We start from the raw sequence: 25,273 nt of genomic DNA on the forward strand, positions 1-25,273 counted from the left end.
AATTTTTAAAACCTCTTTATGCGGGGAAAAATGTCTAATTTTTATATAAAAAAATAATTTAATTCTATATTTTAGTAACTTAAATTAATAATTTAAAAAAAAAAAGATTTGAAATATTTTATGATGTTGGTTTCTCTGCACACTACTAATGAGTAAAGGAGAAGATACTTTCATTTTTTGACTATCAAATTAAGCATATTTTGCTTTAAATTAGTGTGAAAAATGAGCACAAATTTAATCGTAATTTAAAATTAAAACACATTTGAGCATTTTTAAATGGTAATTTTAATCGCGTTTTTTTTTTTAAAAGACATTTTAATGATAATCGCAATAGAAAGGAAGCATAAAAAATGAAATTTTAGATGCAAAATATCCGAAATTTTATCGATTTCTTTATCTATACATCGTAAAAATCGTATAGTGACCTTACTTCTTGTTTTTTCTATAGAGGTAAGGCAGTAAACAAACGTTCTCATTTGTCGTGTTTGTATTCAAGCGATCTACTGTATCGCACTTAAACTCTGACGGTGCTTTTATGTACAGATTATAGTTTTGCAGAAGTTAGGAACTCCCACGATGTAAAAAAACGAAATAAGTGGTGCCTCCCCTATGATGGAGACATCATAGAAAGCTATGTTTCCTGCTATTCCTCTCAGTGGGGGGTCGGTTTGTAAGAATACGCCTTTCTTGTTGTTCTAGTATATGTCTCTGCTTTCTCGATTTGTACGCTTGGTAATGCAAGAGCAGCAATCATAGAAAATTGGTCTATTCCGATGCCACGATAACTTTACGCATACTGAATACATTATATGCTAAACTATAGGTTGTTCAACCTTAGTCGATTGTAACACTGTTTTCAGTGGAAATAATTAAAGAATTTTATAAATTATGCGTACAATTTATCATCGATACTTGAAGCAGAGAATAGAAACTTTTGTACACACATTTTATATTATAATAAAGGGGTTATAACATTATTACTTGTGACGTTGTAACGTTGATTAATTCCACCTTTTTAAAATTCATTAAAACTAAAGAATTTCCTTAACTGTTACAGATAAAAATCTGCAGATCCTCCTACGTTTCTCTTATCTTTTTTACAGTTAATTAGTGTTAAGATCATTAGAATTAAAACGCGTTTTTAGTGATTAATTACTTAAGTTAAAGAAAACCTGGATAAAGGGAAATGATGTAATTAGCGTGTCATGTGATATCCCGTTCATTCATTAATTTAACTCGCTGCTTCATTAAAGACAAAAATAATTCTTATCAGTAAATCAATTTAGACAGCGCCCTGTAATGTCCGATCGATAATTGCTTTACTTACAATTTAAATATTTACAAGATAAAAAAAAAAATAATAATAATAATAAAAGTTAAACAATTCTGTTGTATAGAAGATTAAAAGTATCAATTAACTGATAATGTCTAGCAGCTTTAAGTTGAATTAAATATCAGAACTTACCCCTCTTAGAATGTAGATCACAGAATTCCCCTACAAAGCACACTATTAAATTCTATAGAATACACATCTTTAATCTAAGAGGAATTCCTAAAGTGTGTAGAAGATTAGATAGAAAGTAAAATGTAAAAAAAAAAATTAACAAAGAGGTGCAGACATATTCCCTTCAATCCCAAGGGTGTGTATGTGTGTGTGTGTGTTCCCCTGCATATGGACTGTTTCCTCCACCTCGCATGATAGCCCTTATCCACTGGCATACCTGCCTTAACACCTGGATGGAGAACGGTGTAATTAGGAATCATGAATGTAAGGAGTGGTCCTAGTGGCGCGTGCTGAACAATTGATCTCGGGAAAGGATGAATGGCTTGTTTATTATCATAATCCTATTGGTCCAACCGTAGAAATAATGAAATTAAATAACACCTCTGAATAACGTCTTTCATGTAGTTATTGCAAAATTTCATTATACAATTTTATTTTTATTTTATTTATGCTAATATCCAGATTATAATTTCATCTACGAGATCTACTAATTACATCCTTTCTTCGTATTTTAAACTTAAAAAAAAAAGTAATTTAATTCTTATTCTTTGAGATTTCTAGTGTCGTTCTGCATATTCTTTAAATGGATTTGTTACAGAGACTATCAAACATGCGTAACTAAAGTAAATGTTAGACCACAGTACATGGCATTAAACAAATATTTTACAAAGCCGTTCTAGGAAATAATTAAGAGGGAAAAAATGAGCAAATATCCAAAAATTTCTTTGGAACACAATCAAACAGTATCTGGAGATAAGCATGATAATTTAAATAGTATAAAAGCATATTTTTTCTTCTTTATTCGGCAGTTCTAACACCCTATACTTTTACTATCACCTCGAAGGTTAGAAATGATTTTGATATCCCACCTGCTGTTTCTAAAAGAAAGCTACACTCCCTGACTTAAAAGCAGATTGATCCAGCTTTTTACAATCCCTGCAGGTGCATTAAGAAAAAAAAAAGACAGCAGTGACACACCTCGTCTTCCTTTTCGTCTTTTCTTAACACTTGTGGTTGAAGAACGGTAGTTGGCTTATTCCTAATCACAGGGTGCCCACTTATTGCATAGAAATATCTAGTATCAAGCCTGTATCTCGTCTGCATGACACTGACCATCATCCCTGTTGGTATCTATTAAGGATCACTTTAATAACACCTTAACTTATTCATTATTTAATACAAGATCACTAAAGATCGTTTTCTCCGTTTTCTCGGAGGTCAAAGGTCCAATCTTCCAATTTATTATGTTCTAAACTCAGAAAATCACTTAATCTATCAAAGTTTTTCCTTTTTCTTCTCATAGCTAACGCCCTATTTTTATTAGAATTTTCTCACAAATCGAATTTTAATTAATTCTCTTGGGTAGATTGTTAAAATGTATATTATAGAAACTTAATATTTAGTTATTCTAAAGGTATCCGGGTCTTTCTTCCTTTTTCTAACGTACGTAAATTGGAATTAGTCCAAGGTATAGGCCTGTGCGACCTCAAAAGATCGACTTTATAAATAACTTTTGTTAATTGCAAATCTTAGTCACGATAGTCCTAATTATATATAAATTAATTATATGCTTGGATAGAGGATGCAACATACAAAAATAATGTAACTCGAAGAGTAAAGTTGACGGTAATTTTAAACTCTAGTAAATTATTGTAAATTTTATGCTAATTTAATGATTAAATAGCAAAAATTTCACTCCGATTAGTTACAATAACACTGGAGAATTAAGCAAATTTATTAATTAAATTTAAAAAATAAAATACTCGAGGATTAATGAAATATTATGCAAACGAAACGACCAGATTATAATTTATCATTAATAATTCATAAGGTTCTGATAAGTAATTCTTCTGTTTAAGTTAATTACATAATGAACTTGACAGTAATCAGTGACAAGCTCAAAAATAATTTAGATAACAAGAAGATACTCGATATAAAGAACTTCTTTAGTTGTATGATAAGTTTGCACGGAGACACCAACCAAATGGATAGTTTAACGAACACTTTATGGATCTAGGAATTACGGGAAGAGTTAAGTGCATAGAAGAAGCGTAGGCGGATTAGCTTCTCACCGGAAATACCTGGGTCGTCACGGATGTCCCGCCCAAAACCCTCCGAATCTGCACATCGCACGTGTCCCGTGCCAACTAACTGGGCGTCACTGCACACCTGTGTTACCTGTCAGGTTAGACAGACACAAGGTCAGGTCGGGATGAGTTCGGGTGGGTCGAAATACATTCCCCTAACTCAAAGTTCAATTAGTCAAATGTTTCAAATTTTATTATGACTGCTTAGTATTCAAAATTGTACACGTACACTCTTTGACAAAAGCTACTGTATGCTGGATTAAAGTACAGTACATCTGGAACAGTAGTCGTGCTTTAAGAAAGGTTCTTTTTATGTTTTTTAAATGTAAAAAAGGATAATGTATCATCCTGTAAAAATATTTCAGCCTATTTTGTTCTATGAACGACTAGATTAATACACGTAATGCAATGTAATTATACATAATATACAATAATTACATATAATATAATAATTACATACCCTTATCGTACACAATTTGAATTTTTTTTTCCTTATTTATGATTTAAGTTTTCTACTTATTTGCCTTGCCTCCTCTTCTCTTTACTTTAGTAGGTGACCAATTTATTTATCTATCTTTTAAAATATATATATATATATATTTTTTAAACTAAAATATCATAAATTATAATAAAATCAATGTTTTATATTTTAAAAATTTATCAATTTTACATTAATGTAACTTACTAAATCATTAATTTGCTTACTCGGAACCTCAGTAAAACTGTAGAAATCAATTTATATATATATTTACTTACGTCTGTAATGTAAATTTTCTAACATAAACTGCAGGGTATAAGTATCTATGATTTAAGTTTTATTATCGCTTCTTAACCTTTTCCACTGGCTGCACCTGTTGAATTTTAAAAATGCGCTCCTGCACCCCCATGAAAAATTAGTTTAAGGGTTTTTTACTTAAAGGTCATCCCATTTTCTCACGTTTATTTTAGCTTAAATTTAAGGTACAGCTTAACGATTAAGAAAGAAAATTATATTGATAAATGAGTACTGCTAGCATTCATCAATATAAAAACTTTTAGGTGTAGGTTAGAAATTTACAGCATATTTAATTCTATTTTAAAAAGCTATTGTAGATAACGTAATGTAAATACAGATTGGAAACATTTGTTTTCATGTTTAAACAAAACTCAAAAAATGGCATAAAAATAAATACAATATTTAATTTTAAGGCCGTAGAAAGGTAAATAATGACAATTTCATAAAAAATGTTTGGTTAAAAGCTATATTCCTGTTACTTATAAAGATGTATATATTTTTTTAAATCTCTCTCTTCCAGTAAAGGTGTCTCGTACCTTTCGGGGTGTATGCATTCCAGGTTAAGAAGTAACTTACTAATCTAAGTAAATATAAATATTATTTCTTACTTTATTATAATAAACTAAATGTTAGGCCTGTAAGGACATTGAAGGCCTAGGGGCCTAGGCCTTATATAAATGTTATTTATATTATAACTTATCTATTTATGAATTTCGTTTGCTAGTATCTAGTTAGGTTACATGTATAAGAAAATTAAATATTTCGGAAAGAATATTAAAAATGATGTAATTAAGGGAGGTAAGGAGCATTTTAAGTGACATCCATTACCAATTTTACTTGCTGTATCAATGTTTATTTTCCTATTATTATGACAACTTTGTATAAAGCATTGAGGATCAATTCGGCTATTTGACTGAGATCTACAGATTACACAAGTATTTCGAAGAAGACACACGACAAATTAGAAAGATAGCAACACATAAACATCACACTCTTCGACTCTTAACGCGCAGCAACTTGTATTAATTGTATAAGACTTAGGCTATTATTATATAATAAATAAATAAATAAATTTTTTAAGTAATAAAATACAAAATTCGTCCCTCGTAGTTTAATTTAAAATAGATTCAACAGTGGAAAAATTCCACGATCGCGGGTTCGTGCCCGATCAACTGTAGAGTTTTCCGGGTTTCTTCACGTGTCTAACACCTAAATAGGTGTCCGTTTTCCATAGTAACATAGAAAATTCTCCCGGGAGGCAGGTCGTCTATTGTGTATCCCACTAAACCGAACCTAATATAAAATACTATTAAGTATTTACCAAACCTATTACTTAATAAAGAAGAATAATTATATAGAAAGTATATTCTTGTATTTTTACTATTTTATATTGTCAACGGTTTATTAAATAAAAAAAAATTCATAATTCCAAAAACAAAATATTAAATTAATGATGTCACACTTCATGAATATTATAACAATTTCCATGGAATTTTAAAATGAACTAACCTTCTTACGCGTTAAAACTTTTCCGAGAAAAAATAATTATGAGTTAAAATAATAATAATAAAACCTGGCAATAGATTCCGCTAAAAATTCTTGTATAATATAATTATGTAGGTTAAGGAATTAATTTTATTCACGTTACTAGTTTAGATTTATATCTATTTGATTAATTGCAAACAGTTAATAGTTTAGCTTAAACTCTGAATAAAATATTTAAAAAAATGTATTTACGTATGGTGTGTACAGGCACGATGAAGTGACGTTTATTTTTTCAACACTAGGCTAGTTGAATCTTTATTTAGTTAGCTAAATAAAGATTCAACTAGACTTATCTAACTAAATAAAGATTCAACTAGCCTAGTGTTGAAAAAATAAACGTCACTTCATCGTGCCTGTACACACTAATCAAACACAACACGGTTTCGACATAATCAAACACAACACGGTTTCGACAAAATCAAGTATTTACGTATTTTATAATATAATTAATAAGAAGTTAAAAGTTTATTTTAGGATAAGAATTGAAATTTACCTGTTTAATCACTTAATTAAAACATTATTTCTGAATGTTTTCAATGATTTTGCATCATAAAGTACAGTAAAAACTCGATTATCCGTCAGTGTGCTATTGTCATAATGAAGTTGATACTGTATTGCATTGTACAGTAGATAAACAGTTGATTGATTATACAATAGGCTACTGTACGTATAGGACTGTGTATTAATTATAAATTGTACAGTAGCTGTACATTAATTTTTCTGTACTGGTAAGGAGAATTCTGTTATCAGTCTATTCTCATATCCGTTAAAGCCTCGGTCCCGAACCTTGACAGATAATAGAGTTTCTGTTGTATATGAAAAATATATAAATTATAAATGTAAAAATTATAGAAAGAGGCCTGTATCTACCTGTTTATATAATATAAAAACTGTTATAAGACCAGGGCCGGATTTAGACTGGCTGCTGTTTTTGAGAATAAAGCGAGGCCCGTAGTAATGTGAAGCTTTAAGATGTAGTTTGTTTACAGTTGTCTAATTAAAATAACTACTTAAGAGGGCCCGAATTAGAATGTGCAAACCTCTATCATCGGATGTAACCTCTAGTTCTGCGAATGAAAAATCTCTTAGACGTTATATACAAATTACATGTGTATAAATCGTTTTATCCATTAATTATTTAAATTTTAAATATTATTAAACAATTTTTTCACTCGAAAGAATTAAAAATATGCAATAAACTCATACATATCGACGATATCAAGTTTAAATTCATCTTCTTTTACGTGTAATTAATGAATTTTTTAGCAGTATGGCTCTTATACCACGAAAACAAATTATTGTCTATCTATATATAAATTTATGGATTTGTTGAATGAATAAAATGAAGTTATAAAAATTCTTTCCTATTGTCAATTGCGTGCTCTCGTGTGACATTTACTTTAATGATACATTAATTGAGCAACACACAAATGTACTTGTTAATGTGCATTCTCTAACGCTCATTATTAAAGAAAATATCATTTATGAATAGAATTAACATGAAAATCTTCATTAAAGTGAGGTAATGAATATCGTAAGAACCATTTACAGATGACGAAATTTTCTTTAAGACCTTCTACACGTTCCAATTTGATAAGGCCTATAAATATTAAACTTTATCTTAAATTTAATTATGTTTAAAATGCCTTTTTTCTACCTTGTAAAACAAACTTATTTTCGATAAACGAAGTCTTTATATTCATAACGAGTAAAAGGCCTTTGTCTTTATGAGGTCTTCCTGTTTTTTCTTCATTGTATAATTCATTCTTGGTTCACTTCATCCTTTATTAAATCAAGAATGATGGTTTGCACTATAAATTAGACCGTTCTTCCCAAAACAGGTTAGTATCAACTTCAAAGGTATATTGCTAGAAAAATATATTTATGTATCTAGAAAAATATGCATAGGAGTTTTTATTTTCTTAAAGAAGGGTAAAAAAAAAATTAATAGCTTAAATTTAATTTATTCAAATGAATTTTTCACGGTATTAAAAGGTCAACGGGTTAACGCACGTTGGTTTAAGACCTAATTTTTAAGATGGACGTGAAAATATTTCTATGGGCGTTGACAGTAATAGAGGCATCTATATTCCAAAAGAAAGGAAGTTTGTGCATCCATTTCCTTATATGGAAAAGTGTTGGAAGGACGGTAGGGTGAGGATCCATTATCTTTATTGGACGAATTCGTCAAAAGTAACCAATCATAAGTTGAGTTTTATGTTAAAATTTTTATAACATTTTTAACATCATTTTTAAAAATACATTATTTTGATTTATTACAAACAACCGAATACATAAAAGCAGTAGAAATTCTTACATAAAGTTATGCTATTCATCAATGTGTTGTTCAAACTTGTTTATGCTTCTATACCATAAAACTTGCCAGTCGATCAGTTTAACCTATTTATTCGCAAAAAAATTATAAATTTATATTATATGCATTCAAAATAATCACAACCTACTACCAATTTTGAAAGGTTAATTGTGTTGTGTTAGTTTATTCCAATAGATTAGTCTATATAGATAAAGTCTATATAGAACAGTAAGATTTAGTGAGATTATATTTACATTGTATAACTTAATTAAATAGGGATCGGTCATTTATAATGATGATTTCTTTTATATATTTAATTATAATTAAATATTCATTGTGAGTGTCCAGAGATTCTTCTCATTTACTTCTTTCCATCGCTGAAAAAATAGTGAAAAATTCCATATTTATGAGATGGAAAGATAAAGAAACAGTATTATATAAAATACTTAAAATTGTATAAGTTATTCTGTGTTATTTTATTAAAATAATGAAAAATAACTTATCAAATAAATCAACATATACGTTACTTGTAGCCTATATAATTTAAATATTAGGTTAACTAGTTACAAACTAACCTAATATTTGTGAGAAACGGTTTTTTAAAAATTGTTTCACGCAAAGCCTATTAATTATTCGCTGTTTTTTCGATTAAACACATCAAATGGGTCATAAATTTCGAAAATTTTAGATCCTGTCGAGAGAATCGCATACTTTTAGACTTTATATTGTCGAAATATCGATTCGTTTCTTACAAGATTTCTAGTAAATTTATGTCATTGTTGTATCTTTAGTTTAAAGCATTTTATAATATATTAAGAGGCCTAAATTACGATACAAATCGCTTTAAATCCTTTAGATTTGTTTAATCTCTCCTTGACGTAATCCACAGATCAATATTTTTATCTTTTAAGGCCTTAATCTTCCTTGTCTTTTATCTCAAAATTGATAGTAACGTAATAAACATTTAATCAGACATTTTAAACTGAAAAAAAAATCGAATTTACTTATTGTGACATCATCACAATACCTTGATGCATTTTTCGATCATATTTTAATTTAAATTATCGTAAGGATCAATAGCAAGGTAGATATTTAGAATTGAATTAATCGGGCCTCCGTGCACTAAGCTTTCCATATCTGGTATCGATTTTCATCTATTTGACTCCGTTCTCGAGATTAACGAAGGACGGACGGACAAACGGACGGACGACAGTAGGAATTTATAGGTCTACAATTTGTAAATTGCAGCCTAATAGGGTCTAAAATATTTTTAAAATATTTTTTTATTTACTAAATCACAGATTTGTATAACGCGAGTTCAAATTGATGCCCTTTAAAAAGGTCGTTTATATCTATTTAACTATATGTAGGCCTATATATAATTATTATTATTATTATTTATATTATACATCTTTTTTATTGCGAGAATATTAAAGGAGAATATGCCCTTAACTGTTGTATATCGTAAAAATATGAAAATAAGCATATTTAACTTGCTTAAAGTCATCTCTAGTATTAAGTCCTGCATTGTCTTAAATTTGCGAGTTATGCATAAGTGAAAGAGGCATAACATTCTCTTATGCCGAGATTTGGCATAAGAAAGGCATAATATAATGCCTTATGCCCTATCTTAGCAAGTTACTGTAAATTCAAATGTTTATTTAGATGTATTTTAACATGTTCTGGTTAAATATATATTTTGATTTATAAATAAAAAAGAAGAACAATTCAGAAAATATATATTTTAACATTAAAAAAGCATAAAAAATAATTTCGTAGACCTTAATAGAATTTAAAAATTTCTGGGATTTAACGTTTCGAAATAAAAACAAAAGTCTAATACAAATCTTTTCGTTTTAATAAACAGTAGTTATATTTTATGCTCTAGGCTTGCGTACAATATAACTTATACACTGATTGGTAAGTATGTATTACATATGTAACTCATTACATGCGGATATAGGCCTATTATAAATTAAAAATTAATTAATTAATAATTGTCTCTAAAGTTCATATTTCTCGAAATATAACATACAAAACTTGTTATTTCATTCAATATAGACAAAAAGAATCACTTATAGGCTACCTTTTCTATAATTTTCAATAGTTTTCTGGTAATTAAATAATTCTCGACGATTGTTAAGGCATAGATCTACTGCTCTGTATAGGCTACAGGTTCGAATCCCAGGAAGTTTTCGTATGTTATATCCCAAATACGTTGCCTCTCTCGTCCCCATTGTGGGCTTGACCGAACCCATTATAGATATGAAAAAGCCAGTGGCGTAGCGAATATAACTGGCGCCCGACACTTTATTGGCGCCCCTCTCCCCCTCCAGAAACACATATAGTTTGTCTTGGAGATCATTTGGGCGCCCTTCTGCGAGTGGCGCCCGGTGCATGATACACCCTCTTGCACCCCCCTCGCTACGCCACTGGAAAAAACGGTCCTCTTAGTGTCCTTATGGATAAAAGAGTAAAAGAAGTACAAATTCCTAATTAAGTACTACTACGAGATACGTCGTTGATTTTTTGTCCTTTCCTTTAAATATACCGATCTATATATTTTGTTATTCTCCAAAGAATATAAACTCCTTATATTTCATAATGTATTATAGTTTAAAACTTTTCTTTAAAATCGAGAATAAATTAATTAATTTAACAAACAACTGACAAATGGTAAACTCTAAATAAAGCATCAATTGGAAAAACAAAGTATGAATATCGCAGATATTCTTGAAAAATCGATTAAAAAGTTATTAAATTTATATATAGATAACGTTATATAATAAATATACATTATAAATTCGTATGTGTGAAAGCAAAAAAAAATATTATTTAAACGTCTGTTCAAGTATAACAGACCGAAGCGAACGAACGGTATTAATTAAATTAAATAGTTAATTAAAAATTTATTTTATAATTTTATAATTTTAATTCTTTCGAGACAGCTTAATTTTTTAATATTTCTGTATTTTAATAAGGCTCCAAATTTAATAAATATTCTCTTCGTTTGTATATTTCTTCTTAATAAATCTACAATAAAACCGTACAGAAGCATATATTATTTTCGTTTATTTTGCTAATTTCTCTTAAAAATAAATTTTATAAATTCTAAAAGAATATTTTTAAATGATTTTATATCGAAATAAATTTGTTGCCATTGTTAAATAACGTTCTTAAACAAGCCTAGAAAGCTCAATTATCTATGATATATTATTTATCACGATACAGATTTATATCCTTCCTTCTTCTATATTGAATGAAATAATAAATTTGTATGTTATTTTTCGAGAAATATAACTTATACGAGACGACGTTAGATTGAAATTTAATGATAAAGCTATAATATACAGTCAAACTTCGATTTAGCGTTACCGTTTGTTACCTCTGAAATTGGCGCTAAATAGAAGTAGGCCTACTTCAAGGAATAACAATTACATCTAGTAATGGAATCTACACGCAAGTTTAAGTGTTTTAAACTCACGTGATTTGGCCATACTGTCATTTACGATGAAAAATCGTACTGTACATTTAGTAATTCAGATACCGAGGAGTTCTCTATTTAATATTCATATGAATGATCTATTCACAACCATTCGTTTGCGCTTCATGAGAATGGCGCTATTTAGAAAGTCGCTATTACCAGCATCTATTATAGATCTAGGATCTATTGTAGGACAAAAAAGTGAGAAAGATACGAAAGAAAAGACATTGTTATACTATATATATATATATATATATATATAAAGTAATTTATTAGATTACTTTATAAAAATCCATGTCAATCTGTGTAAAAGATGTCTTCTTACGATATTCGAATTTCTTTTTGTCGGTTGTGTTTTATAGAATTTCCATGCTACAAAATGAATAAAAAAATATGATACTGTAACGTAAGGAACGATACATGCATTAAGTATATATAAATTTTCTATAAAACTTTCATAGGGGCACAGGATCTATAACTCATAGCAGTCAGACAAGTCAGAAGCTTAATCTTTATTTCAGACAAGGCATTATCTGTATTTATCATAATACCTACGCATGGACCTGGTGACCGAGGTGAAGATGCACGCCCAGGAAACGGAAGAGGCGCAGTACTATCCAGAGATAGTACCAAACAACAGAGTGCACACGATTGAAGAAAAGGGAGCGACATCTCAGTTGGCTTCAAAAAAACGACACACCCGTCATTCACAACACTCCAACTATTAATTCTTTCATCGAAGATCTAACATAAAGGTTAAGAAACTCGATGACGTTTATCTAACTGTCCCTAATTACACCTTAATTATAGAATAACGTTATACACGGGTACGGTACACAGAGGTAATATAGTCTAGGAGCCGGTAATGAAGCCGTTTGGTATATTTGGACCATTGTCTATTTATATACATATATATTTTTTAAGTAAACTAAAAAAAGAAAATTTTGCTAGACTAGCAGGAGGTCTCTAGGGAGGAGTTATGATAGAATTAATGCTATTTTCTTCTAGCTAGGTAGTCACATGCCGAGCTTGTCAAACTCGGAAGCAATGGGGAATGTCAAACATATTTAGGCTAACAGGATACGGAAGCTCAACAATTTCTTGCTTATTTTTTTATTTTTTGTACCATCGACGATGCTATTTTTGAATCAAAATGGTTAATATTTCGGTAAATATTTTAAAATTTATCAATGTTTCATCTCTACACTGAACAACATGTATGGGTCTAGAAATATCTCAACAATGTTGTTAGAAGAGAGTGTCTAAGTCGAGTTTTCAGATGTTTCATGGACATTTTGGAGTTAAGAATAAGTAAAATTTTAATGTTTTTTTTTAATCCAGAAAGGATATTTAAATTTAGAAATGTTAATTAACACTTATAGGAACCCATTTGTAGGGTTTTTTTTAAAATATAAAGTAGGCATGTCTATTTTTGAGTCGAATTCATTTTCATAATTCATAACTTTAAGTGAAAATTTATATAACTGACTTCATTATTTAGAGGCGGAAATGAATAATTTTTTCTGAAAATTTGATCATGGATATTATTCTAAAATATTCATTGATTTCCGAGAGACGATATGGATTTATAATTAATCATAAATCGAAGATAAATACAGAAAAAAGACGGATAAATAAATGAAACATCACGTTAGGGTGGCATTTATAACATTAGACGACGACAGATGGCGCAGTTGTAACATGGGACAATTACCGTTACCGGAGGGCATGCAGTTGAGGTGGAAATCGACTACGATCAGTCATCATCGATACGATATAAGGGGTGCCCGCATTTTCTCAACAACCTTTCACCTCTAACAGAAACAGACAGACACAAGTAAAAGTTATAAAGGTAAAAAAAAAAAAATAAATGGATCCACTCGAGGGCAAATATTTGTCCAGCTTACAGTTGATACTGTTCCTTGGTATGCCCATAGGCAACTTTTTGAAGATTGTGAACCGGCAGAGACATACACAAGACGATAATTACAGAGTATCTATCTGAAACGCAGTCTGCGAATCATTAAACGTTTTTTAACACAACCAATCATTAATGTCAACTTTCAACTTGAAAGGGGGACAGATTACAGAAAGGGGCGTTACTTCTTTCCCCCTTTAGGAACAAACGTCGCTATTTTTTTCTTCTTTTTCTTCTTCTCTTTCTCTCTATGTTCTTTGCATTGAGCATTTGTGTGCACCTCGGGATATTAACCAATTAAACATTAAATATAATGTAATACAGCAATTATTAGACTTGTAATAAAGCATTTTTTTTTTGTTCCTTGTATTTACTCATGGCTTGTGTTAGATAAAGAAATCTTTACTTACTACAGTCGTAGATCGGTGGGCTTTCTTGTCATCATCGTTCTAAAATTCTTCAACACGCAATTTAATAAGGCTCGTTGTATTCTACGAGCATTTGACTGATTAAAATAAGTCTTAAACTGTCATATATGATGATAATTTAAATCATTATCGTAATATTTAATGAGAATTTCTCCATTCTTTAAGTCAGTTAATTGGGAGTTTTCGCAAATAACGCCCAAAAAAAAAGTAAGATATTTCGATGTCAATACTCTTGGTGGGATGGCGAAAACTGTATGCAAAATATAACCATTTAAGTGGTATAGAATATATTATTTCGTTTACCGTTTTAGCATAATTTATATTATTAGAAATGCCAGCAGTCCAATGAAAAATAATGTAACGTTAGTGATGAACGTGATGCTGTTCTAAATCGACAGAAAAAATTGTGTTCCGACTCCCTGAGGCATACATGATGGTCATGTATCGATCACATCAGCGGGAGACTTTATAACGACTCTGTCAGTGCCACTAGCATCCTCCTTGGCACGTCATACAGCTTTTGAAATGCATCTGAATGACTAGAAACTATCATAATTTTTTGCGTTAATATTTGCAAGATGAGAATTTAAAAAATTTCCGCGTAAAAAATTGGCGATAAATGAATGTTGAGTGCGGTAGTGACGTGAGATGGATCTGAGTTAAGAAAGAAATTCTTTGGAATAATTTATGTGCCACATTTTCCATATTATGATAGATGCGTTTTAGAAACTGTAAAAAACCTTGACAATTATAAAGGCGCCCGGTAAATCTATAAATATTATTTAACGAGTTTAGTTGAAGTAAAAAAAAGAGGGAAAGAGGTATTGATGAAGAATTATCTAAGAGAAAGTGAACTATATTAAAATTCACAACATTCGTTCGACTCATCAATAGTGCTCTGAACATAATCAACTCGCACCTCAAACTCGAGTGGCAAGATAGCGTAAAGAACCGGAAATTTGACCTTTGACATGTCGATCGCCTTTCATTCTATCTCTTCAGCACCTGCCGTACTCAAAGACCGTACGTCTTGCCCTTCTAGCAGTAAACACTAACAAATCAAAGCGCATTTCTGTTCATCCGCTTGTCAGTCGTTGTTGATATCAGTCACAACTCTTTGCAATTAACTGCGTGTCCAATGGAATCAGCCGGGATCCAGCCCGAGGCTATACAAGACAGATAAATTTACTAGTAATTAAAGACACTAATAAATTCTTCTTGAGTGGATGTTAGTCACCTCTTCACCTTCGGTGAAGGAGTCATTCAAGTCATATTGATTCATTGACTTTAAGACAATGTTTCACCACACGTTGGCTTCAAAAATTGCCAAGATTTGTGGGTTTATTGCGGCTATAGGATATAAAAATACGGGATGGAATCAGAAGTGGGTAAATTAATCTCCTTTTAATGGAAATTTGAAATTAGTCCATAAAAGGTATAATAAAAGCTGGATCCATATCCCCTCGGGCTCTTTCACCTATAAAGTTTTGTGGTGCACCGGTGATAAATTTCGTGCCATTTAATCATTATAATTCTTACTTTTTTTTTCTCAATTATAGGCTGTGTTTGTGAATTTTATAGTAGCTTTTATTGAACGGTTTATGACGAATTGAATCACTTTTAAAAAGACGCTCTAGAAATATTATCATCACCTTAAATAAACTTTGAACGTAAACCCCTGTTGCTGCCTTATTTAAAAAGGAAAAAAAAATCAATTAGTTTATTCCTGTTATAACATTCCTCCTGGGTTAACAACCCATTATATTCAGTATTAAGTAAATCAAATTTCTGTACCCAATTTTAAACTACATCCTGGAGAAGTGTTCCGCATTACTAAATTATAATAAGATACAGGATCCTTTAAACGAGTCCGTAAACTTAAATAGGATTATTTAGAACATTGTAACCTGGCATCCTATAAATCTAAATACAAGTCTCATCATCGAGTACGAATTCATTTCGAGATTTAGTACTTCAATTTATATTAATTTGTATTCTAGCAATCATTAAATATCATTAATCTCAATCAGTCCTTTATAGAAGAGATTAATGTAGTTTTTTTTTTTCTTTCTCTCTCTCTCTACGTTGTATATATCTTTAACGTCACTCCCATTGATCTATATAATAAGTATACTTATTAATTAATATTAGAGTACATTCTGAACATTAGAAAGTATCGTATAATGGAGTTAAGCGAGTGAGAAGCCCCATAAGGTAAAAATTTTGACCCGCTCATCTCTGAAAATATTGTCATTTTTTTCATTAGTTGTATGAGGTAAATATTCTGCTTTTTGATGGGCGTCACTAGAAATTCTGTCAGCTGATTTTCATTGATAACTACCCAACAATAGAATACCTTCCAGAATTAACGTCAAACCATAATTATAGGTGGCTATATTTCGCATTTCAGCCTCTTAGGAGGAAATTTAATTACAGTGTAGAAAGTAACAACAGTAAAAAAGAAAGATTATAAGTCCGTGAAGACGAAAATTAAATTCAACAATACTGTGTGAAATTACTTTCTCTATAGATAAATGCGTTAGTTATATAGATGACAGTGCCTGAGGTTAATCTTGTGAAGAACAGGTGAATGAAAACACCTTTCTGCACTTTAACTACTGTAAGAACTGCGGAAAATTTCTTTGTAAACAATACGAGAAAACAATTTTTAATAAAATTTACAAAAAATTATAACCTTCTTCTACTCCATTTTCAAATACAATGAAGAAAGCACGTAACACATTTTAATTATCCCGTCATAGTAACGCGCTGATCTTAATTAAAATTTATTTTTATACGTATAATATATTTCATTCGTTGACAATAAATTTTTTTAAGTATTTAAAGTGTGTTTCGCCTTATAATAATGGTAAAAACATTGATTTATTTAATAAATATTATGCAAATATATAAATGAAATAATAAAATACATATAAACCAGAATAATTATATTTATTATTTTCAAATTTTTTTTTAGCATTTTCAAAAAAATACAATTCTGTACACAAGTTTTGCGATTTTTTCCGGCAAAACTTTAAACAATAAACAAACATAAAAGCTTTATTTTGAGTGCTTGTTCTTTATATTTTATGTATTTTATACACATATACATATAATATTTATATATTTATTTCTATATTTATATTATTTTTGGCACTTAAAATATGCACCAATGTAAACTGGCCTCGTTTTTTTCTTTCGAAAATTGTTGAGGTAGAAGAACTAACACCCACAAAATAGACCCTGAAAGTAAATAATAATTAGAAAAGTTAAATGTATTCTGATATTTTTATTAATTGAAAATAAAAAAATAAATAAATTATTATTATTATAATTTAAAATTTAAAAAAAATCGTATTTATAATAGTTTAACATCTATTAACATAAAATTATGCTTATGTAAGGAGGTTGCATTAATTATATTGACAATAGAAGTTGGACTGGTTCTTCGAGTTTCTCTCTTTTATAATAATAATTATAATAATAATAAATAATAATAATAATAATAAAATAAAGACAGTTAACTTGATAGAAATTGAATTTCGGTAATGTAAAAATTACAGTTGAACAGTATTTACACAGTATAATTTTGGGGATTTTTTCGTGGAGAAATCACGAAAATCTTTGCATTAAACCGCTAATTCTTAATTTTAATGAAGTATTTTTGATAATTTACAGTTTTATACTTGTAATCATCGCCTATTTAGCCTACTTTCTAAGTACTTCGCCCATTAAAACGGGCGTATTTTAAATCTGCCCTCAAACTTGCATTATAACTTTATAGCGTAAGAAACTATTAAAAAGTTTATTGTTCCTCGTTTGGACAAAAAAATAGGTTAATTAGACTGACAACATCGATAATTATGTATAAAAATGTGACTTACCTTTATGTTATTCAATATTTTTGTGTCTTCATACATTGAATTGGCACTTCTCTATCTCAAGAATAAATTCCGTTGACAAATTTATATATATATACACGTGTAGGTATTTATATATATATATATATGTTTGTTTACCAACCGATAAAACATAACTGTACAAATATTGCACACAGAATAGACAGTACGTGAGCATAAGTAAAACTGCGGCAAATTGAACTTCTATATATTGATAATGGGGGATAATGGATGTGAAGATCACACAATTTCTGCGTGTCTTTTCATATGCAAGGAAAGATGATCGGAACGTGAGAAGGCCCTCTCGCAAAGTCTGCATTGGAAGGGCCTATCGCCCGTATGTTTACGAAAATGTCGAGTTAATTCGTCGGATCTAGCAAATTTCCAACCGCATCCCTTCCACGTGCATTGGTAAGGTTTCTCTCCAGTATGGGTCCTCAAGTGAGCTTTCAGATGAGAACTCTTGGAATAAGTCTTCGTGCATCCCGGATACGAGCAAGTGTGAACCGTAATCTTCTTCGGTCCTCTAGATCTACGTCCTCTTCTTGGCTTGGGTGTAGTGGGTATGGTACCCTGCTCCATATTAGCCGAATGAGATGGTAGCACAGTTAAATTATTGGGTCCTCTACCGGCTAAAAGTTCGGCTAAATGCGGAGATGCTGGAGAATCTACCATTCTACTATGGTTGCCGTAATGCGGCGTAAAAGAATGTTGTAGATGGGTTGTAGACGCGTGTGGTCTCACGAAAGACATCGGTGGTCTGGTATTTGGGGGGAAATATCCACCGTATTGCCCTCCTATCTGTGGATATCTAAACATAGAACTATCTACAGGAGCCGCCGTAGAAGAAGATGGAGATGACGAATGGTTATTTGTTGTCGTTGGGAAAGTGGTCCACTGACCAACGTAATTTGTTGATGATAATGGTTCTCTTACACTAGACAGAGCGGGTGTGTAACTATCGTTGGGTTTAATTTCGGTAATGCTAGAATTATATCGTGATGGATACACTGGATTATAATAGGAAGGTGCAATGGAATCGTGCCCTTCTGGAATGTGTCCAACGTCGTATTTCATTCCTGAATCATCTCCAAATGTGGGTTTACGTTCTACTGAAATTCCATATTCGGTTTCTAACCTGTATTCTTCGTGGCTTCTGGAGGTTGGGGCTATCTGATTCATACCCGAATGTCGACGTCCAATTGATAATTGATCTACCGGTGATCCTGCAACAGTATTTGTTGGTACAATAGTGGTACCTCCAGTACAAGCTATGGTCATATCACCTAAGAGTACACTTTCAATATCTTGCCATATCTGCAAAATGAAGAAAAATTGGATCAAAATTAAATCTTTGATAACTTTTTTGGCAAAATAACTTAATCTTTTTCATTAAAGATTACTCATTTTACAGACTAAAAACTCAACAAAATATTATTAAGGTATTAGATGGAATCCATATAAAGCTTCATCTATCACACACACACACATATATATAGGCCCTGTTTATAAATTATAAGCTAAGCTAAGCGCAATTAATAGTAGCTTTTACTGAGAATAAAATTACTAATAGGCCCTACATTTAACATTGTTTGATATAGTAGGGCCTATTCCGTTTTTTTAAACTTTATTGAGTCTATATCTCACTTGAGCATCCTTTCTGCATATTTTAATAATAAGAAAAATACTATATTTGGAGTTTAAATGTGTAAGTATGATTTAAAACTACAGTCAAACCTCGATATAGCGTCATCCTGAATAACCGTACTCTTGTAAAGCGCTAAAATCTGTAAACGTATCATAAATATTAAAGAAACTTTTAGTATTTGTAAACTAGTAAATGTACCATAAAGAAGCCAACTCAAATTCAAATTTATGTATAGACCTCATTTTTATTATTTGAAACACCTCAGTTTAGCGCCGCACTCGATTTAGCGATTGTTAAAGAGGCCAACAAACGATAACTTTAAATCGAAGTTTGACTTATACTATTTAGAAGTCGATTTATAGCTTTATAAAAGGTAAAAATACGTGTACTTCCATATATTTTCGCTTTAAAATCGGGGGTGAAATAATGTGTTTTAACATAAAATATAGCCTAAGCTTACTATTAAAATGCTAATTTATGTAAGAAGGAAAACAATTGGTAATACTTTATAAAATCTATAAAATTAGTTTGTAAATTCATGAAAATATCTTGAATAATTTCACTTTTTAAACTATTTTATAAAATTAGCAGGATTTTTTAAACCTTTTATAAGGTAAGTCTTAATATAAAATAAAGGAATATTATTAAGTTTACTAAATTAACTTAGGAAACAGTTTATCTAATTTATTATTCAATGCAAAAATTATAATTTTTAAATAAAATTTGCTATTTTTTTTTTAAATGCCCTCGATGAAAATTCGATAATTTCTTCTTACATTTTCTATTTTTAAAACATTTTTATGTCTTCCCGATCAATTTCCAAGCCATTAGATAATGTTTTCTATAGAAAATACCTTAGAAAATAAAATAATCACATTAAATTCTTATAAAAAATCGCTTAAAACTTTGTCTAAGTAAACCTATAAAACGTAATTTATGTTATACTTTAAACAATATCTTTAATAAAGATAATATAATATTTTTTATTTTAAATAATATCAAAGTCTTACAATAGATATTTTAAGTCTATAAATTTTTATTTGAAATTTGATTTATTGAACATTGTAAATATAAACTCGTGTATAAACACATCCATCATACAAATGTTACTCGGTGGGATGTCTCAAAGTCAAAATATTCCCATCACGTCATATTAAAAGGCGATAGATGCCAAGTAACGATTGCTATCGTGTTTCGAATTGAAGCTGTACACTTGTACACTTCAAGAGTCTACACTCGTACGCAGGGCCTGGTCAAAATATAGGAGGCCCCATAGGGGATTAAATTACTATATTAAAATCAAGAAAATAAACAAAAAAATCAACATTGTGTAGGGCCTTACTACAGAATAATATGCTTCTTACGCTCCCCTCGGGAGACCGTTCTCGTACGTAAAACTAAATAAAACTTAAATAATTACGTATATAAATGTCCCGAAAGATAAAAAATCATAAAAATTTCTATTATTATCCATAAAATTTTACTATTTTTTCCCTTACAATTATCGTGTTTAAATCTATAGCTGGAGGCTTTACTAGTTTATACAATTGTAATGTATTTTAATCTATTAAATTATATCGTAAAGTTTAATATGCTAAATATATGATAATATATTCTTGTTTATAATTCATAAAGAATTATCGGTATTGCGATATCATCTGGAATAATTCTAATCAATAAAAAATTTATTGCTTTCTCTATTAGACTCTAGTTACGTTTCATCAATCATAATTTGGTTAAAATGAAAGAAAAATCGACTAAATATATTAATATACCAGGTATATATATATATTTGACTGTATAATATCATTTTTTTCAACGTTTAAGGGCTTCCGAATGGTGTATGAGTCTTTAAGTCTTATTATAGAGATTTGAGTGCTGTAAAGTGATGATGGTGAAAAGCTCACTCCACCATAAATTTGTATGTTTACTAACTTATAAAAGGTAACTTACATTGTTGAACTTTGGATAATGTTAGGTTATGTTACAACTAGCAATTTTCGCTGTTTAATCATCACGACTTTAACTTTATTCTGTTTTATTTCGTGGTAAAATGTCTCAAAATGGATGAAATCTTTTTAAATTGGCAACTTGTAATTATTTTCTGGAATTTTTCTTCTTAAAAAATAATTTTAATTTTAAAAAAACCAAAAGAAATGTTTATTTTTGAGATTTATAAACAAAAATTGATAAAATTTTATAATTTTCTGCTTAAATTTTATAAGAACGAATATAAGAATAGCGCAACTATAGTTATTTTTACGAAAGTAAACGAATTTTCTCATCGTTTGAGGCATTTAAATATCATTTTAATCGTTTATCCTGCCTTAAATGCTTACTTTCTATAAATTAGTAACATAAAATTAAATTATTTTACAAAAATTGATGCGGGGGAGTAAATCTACTGTCCTAGGACATTTCCTAATCGTAATAAATGAAATAAATCGCCTTAAGACAAGAATAAATCCTCCTTTGTTTATATATTCCATCGAACTGTATATAAATATTAATCTATTAAAGAAGAAAATGATATCTATAGCAGATGATATGGATTAAGTCTTGTATAAAGTGCTACGTGCATCACTAACCCACGTAGTACGACTAACATAAATCAAACAAGTAACACCATATATCTTGTAGATCTAGTAAAGTCTAGGCAAAATTCTCTTTGTGATTCATACAGTGCGAAAGAGGGATTCACCTGCTTAAAGATGCAATCTCTCCTAATGCAGGATGCACATCAGCTGACTCACAATCAATATCTGAATTAAAAAGCAGCTGAAAAGCGTTGTTGATTATCACCTGTACGCTATTTTGATGCACCCTGATGATTTATTAACGGTTATAATTACCCTATTAATCCCTTAACGATCGCAAATAGAATATTGTACATTATTACATCGTGTAGTGTATTATCAGTTTAAACATATGATTATCGCAGCATCACCCCCAAAGAAAAAAAAAAGTGTAGACTAGATAAAAAAACAGGATGAGTGAACGGAGATAATTAAAGTATTTTCTGGTGTAAATTTATATTTTATGTGTATTAAATAGAGAAAAATAAGTCCTAGTTTTTCTTAAATTATATACTTCAGCCTACGTCAACTAGTTTCTTCTTATTTTTTTTTATTTCTAGTGAACTTTTAACCCATCCAGTGAAATTAAGTCTATAGCATATACTGATCTAAATTCGTATTTTAAGGATGTTTCATTCTAATTCAATTATTCTCAACTATGTGGGTCATCAAAAATAAAACAAAAAAAATGTCTCTTAGTCCAAGGACATTGGAAAACAATCAAAAAACAGGTTAGAACGACATCTGGAAAAATGAAGAGTTATCCTTTTTAAACTAATTTCTCTCCAAAAATGTCGAAGTAGGCCATGTTATAGACTAGTTCTGAATCAAAGATTTATCATAGATCTCCGCATAACCCAAATCTCTTAATCACACAATTATGCTTCGTTTCCTAAATTCGTACCTTAATTTTCACATTAAAAGCTTTTAAATTCAACAATTTTTCGTTTTAATAAGGCTCGTATAAGGCTAAACTTGAAGATTCTAGCTTTTTTTTTTAACTTCTTATAGAAGAGTTGTGATCGTGTTTTGCAGTGAAGCCTCCTATCGTGTTAGAAATTGAAAATATTTCAATTTATATATTAAATATTACGCATATATATTTAAATTTTATTAGTTTTAATATAAAAATTTAACTTTAATTTAAAATTATAGCTAAATTTTTATATAAAAAATAATAAATAAAAATTTCCTTACGAGCATTGCAGTGAAGCCCTCACTTACTACACATTGAGTAACTTGCAAAAATATATGCTTATAAACAAAGTATTATTTTCTTAATGTAAATAAATAATAATTTGAGAGTTTAAAGGTAACATTTACATATTTAATCAGGTTTTTCTTAATGAGAACGTAAAAAACCACCCCTCTTATTTTACAATGTATTTAGACAAATCGCAACATTCAGAGCATCTATCTTTACTCTTGAAGAGCCGAAATTATTGAAAAATTATCTTTTCTCCGGACATTATTTAAATAACTTAAAGATAAATCGACTGCATTATACTTACCCGCGGTTTAAAATGCTAGAGACTTATTACTGTATTAGTTGCTCATCACCAGAGAAGTAATGCTATTTCGTGCAATATGTGGCGAAAAACTGGACAAAGAGGGCGTTTCCTAAAAGAACTGGTTTGTTGCCGATAGGAATAAAAACATTTGCTAATCAAAAGACATTTACACTTAACCGTTAAAAGTAAACTCGATTATAATTGTTTATACACCACCAAACTAATCACCAAATAAATCAGACAGAAAAAAAAGCAGAGTTCAAAGGTTAATTTCTAGATCTAAAAATAAATAAGTAAAAAAATTCCAGATAAATTCTAGAATCTATCCCCTAAAAACCGAAACTTCGCTACAACGTTGCTTCGATTTTACGAGAATTTAAATAAAATATGAGTTACTGGGTTAAAGTCTAAATGCTAAATTATAAAATTTACTTTATATAAATTTGTAAATTGATATAGAAAAAGGCTGCTTACATCGTGGAAATCCGCCATTTCCGAAGTCATGACGGCAGCCCTGGGGGATAAAGGATCCGGCGGTGATACACTTACAATCGCCGTAACTGTCGACATTACAAGGCTTCCAGCCTCCAGGCTTCGCTAAACGAAGTCTTCTTGCAAGCAGGTAAGGTACCTGAGACTTTCTGACCAGTTCACATCCGTAAACGGCCCTTTTTCATTGGATCTCAGCCTCAGGTGTCATTAAGCCTAACTTCCAATAGTCTGTTAAAGAAGACTCCAGACGGTAGGTGGGTGCGCGCGCCGCCTCGCACGCGCCGAATTGCCCAATGGCGTTACAGGCGCACGTTGTATAGGTTAGATAATAGGAGTCGAGAGAAGAAGCTTGTCAATCTGATTAGGCAAAACTGCGTCTGTTTATCTCTGTCACCACCCTCCATACCACACGGCAACCACGTATCGATCCGCATCTCTTCCGCAACCTTTCCATCCTGCGCCACTGGAGACGTGGTGCGAACCTCCGACTCGCTCTACCGTAAACAGGAATCTAAAACCAAGAAGAGACGGGCAAGGAAGAAAGAAAGAAAGAAAAAAAAAGAAAGGCAATTTTTTCCTTCCAGCTAACAAACGCTTCCATTCTATTCTTTACACGGTTACCAACTAAATAATTATTATCGAGTGTATTTATCATTGTCACTTTGTTTTCCTGACTGCTTTCCCTTATCTGTAGTTAGCAGTTGGAGTGTAGAATCTCTCCGGGTGTCCTTAACAATTCTGACTACCGACTATTATCATAGAAATAAGGACAACTAATGCCACTAGGTATCTCCCGCTGTTCGACTACTTACTGTAATCTTTTTACTTCGTAGATTTACCCAGCGATCTTTAAAAAAAAGAAAAAGAAAATGATTGCAGTTCCTCTCCATCTTCTCTCGCGAATTCTCTTCTATTTTTTATCAAGATGAATTCTTTCGATTTTTCAAATAGCATCCACGTTACTTGGTACCATTTACAACGCCAAAATTTACTATTTTAATAAAAAAAATAAACTCTAAAGAACTAAATTATGTCTTACAGAAGCCATACCTTCGAGTTTTATATATAAAATATAAATTAATTTCGGTATAA

The 25,273-nt window shown here is 30.3% G+C and overlaps 1 protein-coding gene across 1 annotated transcript; it reads right to left on the minus strand.

Moving 5' to 3' along the window:
• Positions 1 to 17,213: 17,213 nt before the first annotated feature.
• Positions 17,214 to 24,347, minus strand: LOC136983997 (Kruppel-like factor 1). The gene is made up of 3 exons (XM_067280889.1): positions 24,164 to 24,347; positions 17,940 to 19,271; positions 17,214 to 17,298 (listed from the first exon to the last, which is right to left on the minus strand). Exons 1-2 carry the CDS (start codon positions 24,257 to 24,259, stop codon positions 18,195 to 18,197), a joined length of 1,173 nt encoding a protein of 390 aa, XP_067136990.1. The 5' UTR covers positions 24,260 to 24,347; the 3' UTR covers positions 17,214 to 17,298; positions 17,940 to 18,194.
• Positions 24,348 to 25,273: the final 926 nt, after the last annotated feature.

The sequence above is a fragment of the Centruroides vittatus genome, unplaced genomic scaffold (assembly GCF_030686945.1).
Source record: "Centruroides vittatus isolate TY-2023 unplaced genomic scaffold, ASM3068694v2 contig_900, whole genome shotgun sequence".
Taxonomy (NCBI): Eukaryota; Metazoa; Arthropoda; class Arachnida; order Scorpiones; family Buthidae; genus Centruroides; species Centruroides vittatus.

What these genes read in the sequence shown, in the direction of transcription:
- LOC136983997 (XM_067280889.1), bottom strand. Translation starts at nt 24,259, where the DNA reads ATGTCGACAGTTACGGCGATTGTAAGTGTATCACCGCCGGATCCTTTA. An exon ending in AAATGGCGGATTTCCACGAT is followed by an intron (nt 19,272 to 24,163) that starts GTAAGCAGCCTT and finishes TTCATTTTGCAG; the next exon opens with ATATGGCAAGATATTGAAAG.